The sequence below is a fragment of the Solanum stenotomum genome, chromosome 5, assembly GCF_019186545.1.
Source record: "Solanum stenotomum isolate F172 chromosome 5, ASM1918654v1, whole genome shotgun sequence".
Taxonomy (NCBI): domain Eukaryota; kingdom Viridiplantae; phylum Streptophyta; class Magnoliopsida; order Solanales; family Solanaceae; genus Solanum; species Solanum stenotomum.
The window spans coordinates 29,848,439-29,861,698 of record NC_064286.1 but is presented as its reverse complement, the minus strand read 5'-3'; the positions used below and the strand labels follow the sequence as shown (position 1 = coordinate 29,861,698).

Genomic DNA, 13,260 nt, shown 5'->3' with positions numbered 1-13,260 from the left:
CATATAAATTGTTTCTTGTAGACCTAGAACAAGCGGAAAGAATCCGAAAAGGGAAGATTCAAGTGCCTTAGGGGATTCAAGCTTGGATTCGAGGTAGGTGACAGTTGTGATTTTATGATTGTGTGATGTATGTTTGTTCTTGCTTCATTAGGATAAATGTATGTATGCGAATGTTGCATTATTGATCACACTTGTTGTATGATTGTGAGAATATACATTGTGATTGTGATTGTGGTTTGTTGAATGGGCGGGTGTCACGATCTGACACACTAACTAGGATCGGTTGCCACGTTTCAACATAAATATGGGATCGAATTGCCATATTTCGGCATAACTAACTTGAATCGGATTGCCACGTTCCGGCATAAAAATGGGATCTGATTGCCACGTTTCGGCATGCTAACTGTTTGGGTTTGGGTTCTGTGAGAGGACCATTGAATTGTGTTGTGTATCTACTTGTGATGAGTTCGTTCATATCTAATGATGATTGATATTGAAAGACGGTATGTTGCTCTAAATTGATATAACTGTGATATGTGAGAATCGTGAAGTTGTTCATTGCTCGTACATGTTGATGATATTGTATATGTATGATATGTGCATGTGATTATATTGTTGTATTGACTAATGTATGTTACACTTAGTGGGATAGCTGCGTGATCCTACCAGTACACTGTGGTTGTATACTGATACTGCACTTGCTCTTTCTTTGTTGAGTACAGGGCATCTTCAAGTGGCTATTGATAGACTTCAGCTGGGTGACTAATGAGCGTGACCGGATTCAAGGGTGAGCTAGTTCTTTTAGGCTGCCATGGATCTCTCTTGTTTAAGTCCACTGTTTTCGGACTCAGATTATTTGTTAAGGTGTTGTTTAGTTTCGGGGTTGTAACTCTTGTTCTTTGACTTGTCATTAGTTGAGTTTTGGTACAATGACTTTCAGATTCTAGATATTTAATTCTGCATTTGTTTAGTTAATTAACTTGCTTCCGTAACTTAATTGCCTTAGTTTTGGTTTAGTTACTTAGTTTGGGTTGTAGTAGTGGTTCTCCCACCGGATGGTGTGGGTGTCAATCATGACGGCCTGGATCGTGACAAAATATTTCTTTCCAATTATACCCTTGAATTATTATGGGATTTTCTGCTTCATGTAATTAGGTCAGGGTAGATAATTGTCGGACAGTATTATTTTTTATTGCCTTATAACTAGCTAGGAGAAGAACAATTTTGTTGTCTTAATAACGAAAAAAAGGGTAAACAATAGTAAAATCAAATAAACCATTTACATTTACACATAAAAATTACAAGTTATAGTTTTAATATGTATGCAATTTTATAAATTGTTCAAAATACAAATAATTAGAAAACTCTGTCTCTCTCTCTCTCTCTCTCTCTCTCTTATATATATATATATATATATATATATATAAACAAATAATACATTCAATTAAGATTACAAACGTCATGTAGTGATATATTTGCCTTTTCAATTAGTAAATGTTAAACAACTTACATTTCAAATATTGTATTAATTTGTATTGGATTTATTTAGCAACAAACAACTCTATCTAAATAATAAAATTTGTTAGCTAATTTATTTAAATAAATCTACTAATACAAATATAAAATATAAAATCAAGAAAATAAACAAAATGATGAAAAAGATTTGAGGGTACTTTTGTCTTTACATAGATAACCCCATGGTATTAAATCATATGTATAACTAACTAAGAAGACATTGTACGTTAAACAAAGTGAATTTATCGATCCACCCTTGCCAATCCCCTCTAATTACAAAAAAAAAAAGAACTTCAAAAAGCAGTAGTTATGACAAATATATTTGGCTATAATACATATGATGATCTTGAAGTTAATATCTTAAAAGGTCATTGAAGTATAAAAAATTATCTAGTAAAGTCACTAAACTTTGTTTTGTATCAAAAAAATCACTCAACTTAACATTTATCTTCAAAAATCATTTAGCAACATTTATCATTAAAATAAATTTCATATGACAAATCAAAACACCTTTTCATGTCATGTAATCATGAACCCCAAACAAACAAAATTATAAAGTTTATTTAGTTTTATGCCATGTAATTATGCCTTTTCCTCTTCTTAATTATTGACACAAGTCTCTTTTTGCAAACACCTTTTTTCTAGTCCATTACAGGCGACAAAAAGCTCAATTCCAATATATTATGGAGAATATCAATTCATGTAAGGAACATTGTTCAATAAGATTACTATTAAACCCAATTAGACAAAGAACAACTCCAAAAAGATTTCATTTGTTAAACTATTGAAAATTACATTCAATTGAATCTACTCTTTCACCTAATAGTAGTCTCTTCTATCCGATTTTCACAAATAGGGTATGAATAATGTGTCTTTTCTATTTTTTCTAATGTACAAACTGATTTATTATGTAACTCAATTCTTTTTATTATATGTAATAGTTCAGAAAAAAATGACAACTTATTTAGCAAAATAAAATAAAATAAAAAAGCATGTCAATAAGAAGGAGAAAAAGTATAATTGCATGGCGTATATAATTGGAAAAATTATATATAATAGCAAACTATTTGTCACGCCCCAAACTCGAGGGGCACAACTAGCTCCTAATGCCAAAACTCAGGCCCGAACCGACCCTGCTGAACCATTTGCTACTAGCGCATGGCAGCCACACACAATCAAGAAAACAAACAAGTATATCTCGGCTTAAAACTAAGCCCTCGGCCGACAAGGCCCCTGTCAACTGATCTATAAAAGAAACAGCTACTCCCAGGAGATCATAAAAATAAATAGCCAACTAGCACAGAAGTCCTGATTGGGCCGTCGAGGCCACCATGATATCTATACCAAAACTAAAAGCAGGTATATATCAATACAATACATCAAACAACTCACAAGCTTCAGCAAACCAACAACATAGGCCAGTGATACGCTCAAATTACACCTCCTTACAAAAGTATAAGCGATCATTATCAAGTAAAGAACCCAACTTATAGGTTGGGATCGATCTCACGAGGAAAATGGTTTAGACTTTACTTTAACTAACAATTATATTCAATTAGTCAAATTGTTTCCAGAAACAGGTAATAAAAGGGGGGTTGTGCTTGTGTGAAACAAATAGTAAGAACTTAATAAGTAATCAATAATCAAACTCTACTTTGGTTGTTATCAAGATAAAAGAAATAACTAGGGTATATGTGTTCCCCACAATCTCATAACGCAGTAATCCTAGTAATAGCAATCATTTTCTAGTGTATTACATGCAAAGTGATAAGTTAGGTATCTCTAAATCCTTGGTCCGGCATCTAGAGAATTTCAACCCGCACCTTGGTCCGGCTACGTGTGTATAATTTACTAACCCTTACCTTTGCCTCATATTAGACATCATAAACGATGTTTGGCTTAGTTATTACTTCGCACCAATCGACACTAGCCTATTAGATAGTATCACACTAAATCTATGTTGATAATTCTTTTCTTGTTAATTACCTCCTTGGTCCGACAAGTAGTAACAAGGCGAGTTCTAACGTTGGCCACCGTTAAAAAGACTTTTAAACAAAAGAATTATCAATACATGCAACACACTATTCAAGAATTGCTTATTTACTATTCATACTTTGTTAATCAATCATGGTTCCCACAACCCTAGTTGTGGATTTAGTTACTCATATTGGCAAGAACACAATTCATAATCGTAGATAAAGAAATCATGAACTTACGTAGATAGAATGATAAACCCAGAAATTTAACTTGAATTGCAAAGCCGAAATCTTCAAAACAAACTTGGGAAATCAATAATTGCTAGAGTTGCAAATTAATCTCCAAAGTTACAAAGCAAAAATAGAATAATAATGTCTAACTCCCAAAAACGAGGTTTACATGTCCTATTTATAGAAAACAAATCCTAAATAAAAAAGGAAACAAATTAAGAAATCGATCCACGAGACTGATTTACGGACCGTCGATGGATCTACGGTCCGTAAGTCCCTTCCGTCACTCGGGACTTAGAAAATATTTCAGCATCCAAAAATCAGCTTCTCTGAAGCAAACGACGGACCAGCAGTACGGACCGTAGATCGACCTACGGTTTGTCAATCCCCTCCGTAGCTCCATACTTAGAATCTTCAAAAATCAGGTACTGGAACCCTCGCAGTCTCACTCTACGGATCAACAGTACGGTCCGTAGATTAATCTACGGACCGTCAATGGGCACCATGGTTCCACACTTAGTCAGATTTCCCTGATTTTTCCTCAATACCATGCCTGCTAATCTATGGTCATAACCTACGGACCGTGAATGGACCTACGGTCCGTAGATCACCTCCGTGGGTGCCTTTTTCTGCATTTCCTTCAGCTGTCTCTAAACTTCCGCTCCTGAACACCTTTATTGCAAAACATGATAAAAACACATAAAAACCAATATAAAAAGGCCCTAGACACACACAACTTGTAAGTGAAATGTTTAATGGTAGAAATCGTCAAAAACTAACCTTCATCATGCTAGAACTCCATAGGAACTCTCTTTTAAGCTTTCTCTATGGTTTGGAACTGAAATTGAATGTTTTCATGGCTTAAAACGTTAAATAAGCCGACATACCATATTTTTGACCCGACCCGGATTCTGCCCCAGCAGTCCCTAGTAAAACCCTCATTACTTTTTGCTCTGATGTCGATTTGATGCGGGGTTTTGTGCGTTGCAAACTAGACTCGTAGGCCTTAGATTTAATGGGTGATAGGCCTTCTAACTCTTTATATATTGGAAGAAACATCCAAGACATTTGACCCAAATTTTAGACAAATCTTTAAAAAGGAACTTACGATAACTTTCGCCAACTTTTATTTTGCCATTTACTTAACTTCAAAACTTGAGATACAACCCTTGAACACTTAAAATATGACATACCACATCATTTTTAATTTATTACTCATCCTCTTTGTCTTTCCACGAAGATACGAGTTAATTTAGATGTTTTGGAAAGTCGGGGTGTTACACTATTAATTCAAATTAAATGTTAGAACCACAGTTTAATTTAATTGTACCCCGTAGCAAACTGTTGTCATTCGTCTCTCTCCCTGAAATTCTCGCTCGCCACTCTCCCTCTCTCCCTCGCCTCTCTCGTTTTATACAAACACAAATATATAAATTGTGTTTCTGTTTGTATAAAGTGAGAGAAAATTGTATATACACGTGCAAATACATATATCTTCGTCCTATACACTTATAATTATACAATACAAATATTTCCCTGCCCAACTCTCTTTTGCCTTTCTCTCTTTTTCGCTTTATACAAAATACAATGTATAATCTATGTTTATATAAAGCGAGAGAGAGAGAGATTTGATATACAAACGTTTTATTTCGATTCAGTTGTATACAAATTCAAATTTTATGCAGATATACAAACACATAAAATTGAATTGAGAGGCTGCCAACGATTTATACAAACGAGAGGCTGACAACGATTTATACAAATGGTCTGCCGGCGAAATTATACAAATTTGAAGAGGAGCAGCGAGTTATATAATCTGATACTCCATAGCAAACATAATGTTTGGTATGGAACGCAATTATACAAACTATAGTTATAGCATAGGAATATGATTTTTATGTTTGCTATATGTGAAAGTTGCTCTATATTATTTTATTTATTTGTCGATGTATGATTGCATGACACTAAAATAAAAAAAGTATAATTTTATTTACTTATGAAATTCATGATTACATGACATAAAAAATAATTTAATTTGTTATATCAAATTTATTTTAATGATAAATGTAATTAAATGATTTTTGAAGATAAAAATATTAAGTTATGTGACTTTATTGCTACAAAACGGGCATTAATATATTAATATTAATAGTTAATAGGAAATCGGGTCGGGTATGCCCTAACGCATTAACTCCGCACAAATAAAGCAAACCTAAAGAGAAAGAGAGTAGTAATTTGTAGGTCTTGTTTCTTCTTCACGACTCACATACGTACATACATCTCCAAAGCTTTTTCAGATTCTTACCAACTATGCCTCCAAAATCAGCGAGAAAGACACCTACAGGTTCTGGATCCAAAAGAGGTGGCCGTACATCTCGTGCCACGCCAAAGTCACTTGAGGAACCAATGGAAGAAGAGAGTAAGGATAACGCGGTGGAGCTCAAACAAGAATTCAAAGTCCCTGGAGAAAAGCCGGAGCCTGAGCAACCGTTGAATGCCAAAGCTGTACAGAACAAGATGCTCAGTTCAGACAAGAGTGAGTATTGATGGAATTTGTGCAACTTATTTGAATTAATACCCCTATTATATATCTGCTTCTGCAGCTCTGTTTTATGCTTATAATTGTTGACAATTTTTTTGCAAATTGTAATAATTTAGCTTAATTAAGAGTTTGTCAAAAAAAAAAGAATTATGGGTCTAAATTGAATAATATTATCTCAAGAGAAGGTGATTACGGGAGGATAGTTTTAATAAGGTCTAGGTTGGAGGGTTAGCTGTGACCATCACTTAAATCTTATGGCAGAAAATTGTAAAGTGAGGCGTTGTAAAGTGAGGCGTCTCCAAGTCCAAGAGGATGTTTGAGGTGTATGAGTTACATCGAGGCATTCATGAGTTGGTTCCAAGATTCACCTTTGTGGGACAAACCCTGAAATAATGAAAAAGGGTGAGGCTTTTGCTGGGAACTGGGATGGATGAAAGGGTCCCTTATTCTACAATAAGGAAGGGAAGGAAAGATTACAGTATTGTCAAATCGTGTAACTTTAATCTTTTTTCCTGAGGAGTTTCCACATGTGGTTCTTTTTAAATTTTTCTATGGCATCTTTTGATGATCAGTTACGTCTCTATAGAGTTGGATATTGTTGACAGCTTATAGGACTTGCAAGAAAATTATGTTTGGATACGAGGCTCTTATTTTCTCCATCTACTGGCTTGGGAGGCTGATTTTTTTTTCCTTGTGGCAGAGGTGGATGATGTGAAAGAATCAGTCGATCAATATGAAAAGGGTGAGCGATTAGATTTGGAGGATAATGACCCTGAATATGACCCTGAAGAGTATGGCACTGTTGATTATGATGAGAGAGGAATTGAAAATGATGATATTCAGGAAGAGGGAGATGAAATAGAGGAAGAACCTGAAGAGGTAGATGTTGATGAAGAGGAAGAGGGTGATATGGTGGAAGAGGATGTTGAAGATGTTCATGAGGAAATTGAGGGCGATGAAGAAGATGAGCATGCTGGGGAGGAGCATGCTGAGATGGTTCATGCCGCTGAGGAGGAAGAACATCATGAAGTTGTTAAAGAAAGGCGTAAGCGGAAGGAAATTGAAATATTTGTTGGTGGTTTGGACAAGGATGCTACTGAGGATGATCTCAGGAAGGTCTTCAGTAAAGTTGGCGAGGTTACTGAAGTGAGGCTTATGATGAATTCTCATACAAAGAAGAATAAGGGATTTGCATTCCTGCGTTTTGCCACTGTGGAACAAGCAAAACGAGCTTGTACTGAGCTGAAAAATCCAGTGGTATTTTCTTTATTTTATAGTTTTTATGTGACTGATTTTAATTCCTCATAGAAGGTATTTCCTGACAATGGAATTTTCAGATCAATGGAAAACAGTGTGGTGTCTCTCCAAGTCAAGACAATGATACTCTGTTTTTGGGTAACATATGCAAGACCTGGACAAAAGAAGCTGTAAGTAGGCTAGGCATATCATATTGTCAACAAACATGATTCTCAGTTTTGAGGAGCTGCTTAACGAGTCATTGATGTTTGCTTTCTCTCCCAGTTAAAAGAGAAGCTGAAGCATTATGGTGTTGACAATATTGAGGATTTGACGTTGGTCGAAGACACTAATAATGAGGGAATGAATCGAGGATTTGCTTTCTTGGAGTTCTCTTCACGTTCAGAGGCCATGGATGCTTTTAAGCGGTTACAAAAGAGAGATGTTATGTTTGGTGTTGATAGGCCCGCAAAGGTTTCTTTTGAGGATTCATTCATTGATCCTGGGGATGAAATCATGTCACAGGTAAACTCTCTGGACATATAGCTATATTTTAATAGAAGGAACAATGACCGGTCAAGTATAGTTAGTATATTGTCAAATGGAGGCTTTTTTGTTGTTGTGATTCTTAGCTTATTTTGGAGGTACACAACTTTTAAGAGCTATATTATGTTTTTGAACATACTTTGTCGTTCTATGGCTTGCTTTTTATCCCTTCTCTTTTAGTCTCTTCTGCTGCGAAGAAAAGAAGAATGAATGAGGACGCTTTGTATTTTAATTTTTCCTTTCTACAATAAATTAGATTTATAGCTAGGTGCTTGCTGTTCAAGTTTGGCCTTTCCCCCATTTCATTAATTTTTGAGCTGGGTAGTTTGGTTATCTTCTTTCCTTGTTAGTTCTTTTCCGATGACATTGCTGCTTACTTTTTGAGTCTTCTTGAGTCAATTGCTGCATATCAATTGTTATCCGACTGTGGGTGAATTTTTTTATTTTTTTTGATAAATCAAGATATGACTGTGAGTGAATATCTCTTGAGTTCAGGTGAAAACAGTGTTTGTTGATGGCCTTTCTGCATCCTGGGACGAGGATCGTGTGCGGGAGTTTCTTAAAGAATATGGGAAGATTGAAAAAGTTGAGCTTGCCAGAAATATGCCTTCAGCCAAGAGAAAGGACTTCGGATTTGTCACCTTCGACACCCATGAGGCTGCAGTTACTTGTGCTAAAAGTATTAATAATGAGGAATTGGGTGAAGGAGATAACAAGGTTTGTTTTCTGTCTTAAAGTATCCCTGAATATATGTAACTCTTGCGAGTGGTTTCTTGAAGTTGTATATTTCAGGTTAAAGTTAGGGCCAGATTATCAAGACCCCTTGAGAGGGGCAGAGGAAAATATGGTGGACGAGGAGATTTGCGACCTTGGCGTATGTCCATGCATGGTCCCCGTGCCCCTTGGGGTCGTATAGTGCCACATAGTCATGCTATTCGAGGGACTAGAGTTAGTAGACGCATGCCTCCTGTAGTTGGTCGTGGTTTCAAACGACCTGCAGGATCGAGAGATAGACGGGCAGTGATGGATTTGCCTCCTAGGGGAAGACCCACAGCTCCACCATCTAGCAGGTCATATGACCGAAGACCACCTGGTATGAGATGATTTCCGTCTTTCGTCAAAATCTGCTGGTTGAACTCTGCTAACTTTATGAACGACCAAATAACTAATGAGTGAATTGCAGTTCCCTCATATCCAAAGAGTAGCTTGAAGAGGGAGTATGGACGGCGCGAAGAAATCCCTCCTCCCAGAAGTAGAGCAGTAGCTGAGTATCCTTCGAGGGTTCATTCTGACAGACGTGCATCCTATAGGGATGATTATTCTTCCCGTGGCTCTGGTTACCCTGAATTGCCTAGAGGTACTCACTCTGCAGCAAGGAGAGCTTATGTTGATGATGGATATGGGCAACGGTTTGAAAGGCCCCCTCCATCTTACCGCGAGGGACGTGGTCATGAATATGACTCTGCGTCTGGTTCAAAACGTCCATACACTGCAGTGGTAAGTTATCTTCACCATAAACTCCATTTAAGATATTTTTCTGATCTGCACAAGAAGATACAAACTAATTTATCATCTTCCATACATGCCAGGATGATGTTCATCCCCGCTATGCTGAGGCAGGAGTGCGGCATTCTCGTGCTCGTTTGGATTACGAACTAGGCAGTGGAAGTGGCTCCCATTATGGAGATGCATATGGTGACAGGTGCCTTATAATTATTGTTAATTCATTTTTCTTCCTGTTTTGCTATCATTGGTACTATATTGACGTCCTTATTTACATATTAGTAGACTTGGGAGATCAAATCTTGGATATGGTGGCAGTAGGGGCTCCCTTTCAGGTCAAGATTCTCATGGGATGTATAGCAGTCGTCAGGATATGGGTTATGGTGGAGGTGTGTTCTTTTGTTCATTGTAAAATCTGGTTATTTTTCTAAACATTTGTTATTACATGTATGTTTAGAGAAAGCTGTCTTGATTTTTATTTTGGTTTGCAGGATCCTATGGTGGAAGTGATGTAGGTGGAATGTATTCATCCAGCTATGGTAGTGATTACATGTCTCGTGGCAGCGATGTATGCTTCTACTCCGTTGATTTCTGCGGAGGCTTTAGTGTTTATCTGATGATAACTGTGGTTCCTGTTCTTCTCTGATGAATTTTCAGGTTGACTCGGTTTATACTAGTCGTGGTATGGGTGGCAGTGGTTATACGGGAAGTGGTGGTTCTGGATCACACTACTAATAAGGTATGTCTCTTATTATTAGCAACCATGTGTTTCTTTTGGTAGTCATGCCCTCAGAACTGAGTATCCTATATGCTCTCGTGCCCACCTCCCTCCTCCTCCCTCTTCTGTGGGATGAAGCCGGGAAGATTTTTCTCACTTTTTTCTCTGTAAGAGCTGTACTTGAAGATATGGAGCATGTGGTTACCCACCAACTTATTTATGGTACAGATTTGAGTTGACAAAAGAGCCTGCAGTTGGATCTGTTAATATGGAAGCCCTATGCATTGACATGCCTCTTGGAGAGATGGAATTCATCTATTATCTGTTGCCTCTTTGTGTATGTGGGGCTAGAGAATTTTGCATTGGAGAGGCTGTATTTCTGTGAAGCATCTTGGATTTTGATTGGGAAACAAGACACCTGTTCCTTTTCTGATGTAAGGAAATTTGAGCTATATAGAACAAACAGAGATCTATTTATTTCTGGTGTCTGCACATGCACTATTTTCTAGTGGTTTCTTCTTTTAAGAATTTTCTGGAGAAGTGGTGGAAGTATGCTCCATGATTATTTGAAAGAAAATGATGCCAAAAGCTCAGCTTACCAGTTTTCTAGTTGTAATTCTTAGGATATACTACAATGAAGGATCCATGGGAGTTTTATATGGACGCTTTATATCTAGTTCTATTTGATATTATTGTCATAAAGTTACTGCTGGACCAATATCACAGGACTCAAAGGATCACAAGTAAAGAGCTTAATTTTGTTATTGAAAGTGTACATTTTTACTAAGTTAATGCATCGACCTGCATTCCGAATTGTCATCTATTTGCTTACGGATGGTGAGTAATTAAGGGTTAGATGAATGCATTTTGATGGCTTGAGAAAGAAAGCACTCATGAACCAGTGTTATCTAAAGCGGAAAACGCAAAAAAGCTCCAAGGTTTGTTGGGGGCTTTGAGCGCGAAGCGAAAATAAAGCGTGGGCTTTATTGAGAAAAGGCGTAAATGGAGAAAACATACAAATGTATATATATTTAGTCCAAGACTAATAATTATAAGCATGAATGAATAACAAATATATGGACAAAGTAATTGATTGTTTTTACGATAAAGTGAAATCTCAATGGTTCAGCATCACCTCTTCAGGAAATGCTCATCACAAGGAAAAGTATGTCTTAGAGCCTTGATGACGATACTGAAGCGCATGTTAAGCGAGGTGAAGCACGTAATGCATTTTGAGCCTCGCTTTAGGGCTTAAGCACGCCTTTGATAACACTGTCATGAACTCCATGGGCCGAAGTTACTCATTACCTAATTTTTATTGTTGAGCAGAGTGAAGTTGGATTGTTATAATTGCGCCTGAAATTGGTTTAGATGAGGGAATATGAATGTAGTTTGCTGCTAGTCTGTGGATTGGCAAATAATTTTTTTAGCATTGAATAGAAAATTGTGCTTAATTCGTTGCAGCTTGTGAGCTATCTCTGCCTTGTGTGTAGCCTGATCCTTCATTGCTTTCATTTGGTTGTATCATGAGTATCATGCCTTCTCTACTAGCTTTTTGGTAGTTTGCTTGCACAAACTCGGTTTTTGTTTTTCTGACAGCTTAAACTGCAGAGGAATTTTGAGAGAACTTGATAGTGCATAACCGTTGATCTATCTTAAAAGCATGAGGATGAACACAATTTGAAGATTTGCACTTTGGTAGCATTTGTTTTCTTCCATTATTTGATAATACACTCTATTTGAAAGCTTGTTCCTTGGAATTAGTGTGCTAATCTTGTGATTTTCTGGGGATGAGCGAATACTGATTTGTTAATGCAGTGGGAGTCTATGAAGTTGGGGCAATTACCTATAGGGAGGCATTTCATGTGCTTATGTCAGTCTCTGGCAGCTTGCCCCAACTAGAACTATATTACATGAAGTAATATAAACAGTTTTTGTCATATTCCCTCTACACAGACCATGTCCCTTGAATAGACTTTAGTTCATGTTATGATTGCCTTTAAAATATGTGCTATACATGCTTGTGGGACGGATACTTGTAGGCTATGTTGTTCGGACTCTTTAAAAATGATGCCTCACCCCTATTAGATTCTTCAAAATTACACTAGTTTTGGAGAATTCGACACACCTTTTTGAAGAGTCTGAGTATCATAGCTTGTAGGTAGGTAGTTTCCTCTCATAGTAACAATAATTTTTCTTTTCCATAATGGGGGTTGTGTGCACTAAGGTTACTCCACCATTTACTTACTACCTTAACCAGAATAATCAGAATTGGTAACAGGTAACGCTGCCCACCTAATGTTTTTGGGTCATCGACGAGATTTGAACCACTCCATTGACCATTAAGTTTCACTTTTGGTTGCTCTCTTTAATTATTATTGATTATTTAAGATTTTGAGGGAATGTTCCTTCAGTTGCAAAAGTTGCAGTGTCATGTTGAGCATTGAGTTTGAGTTTGACACATACATGCTTCAGGTGGATTGCAGATATTTTGCTGTTTCATTGTCATGTTTATTTCATAGATTAGATAGTTTTAAATTTGTGTAAATTATAGTAATAATATTTGACTTGGATCTTTGTTGAAAACAATATTGGTGTAAATTCTCTTGTTGGTATATAGTGTGGTTGGTGCAACTTGGATCAGACTCTTTAGCGCAACCAGCTGTGATGTGTAGTAAAATTTGATCAGTAATGCACCCAAATATTCTATGGTTGCCTTTTCACCACTACTAACTTCTATGTTTTGATTTACTAATGTATTATCATAAAAAAATAATAATAGTGATGTTACACTAGTTGATCTTCCTATTCTACTTGAAAACTGAATACATAAGAGAATCATTACTCATTAATCCACCAACTAGTACTGGTTTCAGATGAAGATCGTTCTGTTATTTTTGTTTCATGCAACTTGTTTGTTTGATAAATTCCTTCTTAAGGTATTCTATTTAATAGAAGAAATTGGTCTGAAATATGAAGCACAAGAGAACATA

At 36.5% G+C, this 13,260-nt stretch overlaps 1 protein-coding gene across 5 annotated transcripts; it reads left to right on the top strand.

The window, feature by feature from the left end:
- Window positions 1-5,966: 5,966 nt before the first annotated feature.
- On the top strand, window positions 5,967-11,885 carry LOC125864322 (heterogeneous nuclear ribonucleoprotein Q-like). 5 transcript variants are annotated; one of them, XR_007446226.1, is made up of 12 exons: window positions 5,967-6,258; window positions 6,965-7,521; window positions 7,602-7,691; window positions 7,786-8,025; window positions 8,542-8,763; window positions 8,839-9,139; window positions 9,230-9,543; window positions 9,636-9,748; window positions 9,832-9,938; window positions 10,041-10,088; window positions 10,207-10,288; window positions 10,496-10,959. XR_007446226.1 is itself a non-coding variant. In XM_049544253.1 (12 exons), the coding sequence occupies exons 1-11, from the start codon at window positions 6,033-6,035 to the stop codon at window positions 10,282-10,284; spliced, it is 2,325 nt and encodes a 774-aa protein (XP_049400210.1). In that variant the 5' UTR covers window positions 5,968-6,032; the 3' UTR covers window positions 10,285-10,288; window positions 11,867-11,885. The 5 variants fall into 5 exon arrangements, 3 of the variants coding, with proteins under 3 accessions (XP_049400210.1, XP_049400208.1, XP_049400211.1); XR_007446227.1 differs by having other exon boundaries at window positions 5,968-6,258; window positions 9,835-9,938; XM_049544253.1 differs by lacking the exon at window positions 10,496-10,959 and adding an exon at window positions 11,867-11,885 and having other exon boundaries at window positions 5,968-6,258; window positions 10,041-10,117.
- The last annotated feature ends 1,375 nt before the right edge of the window (window positions 11,886-13,260 follow it).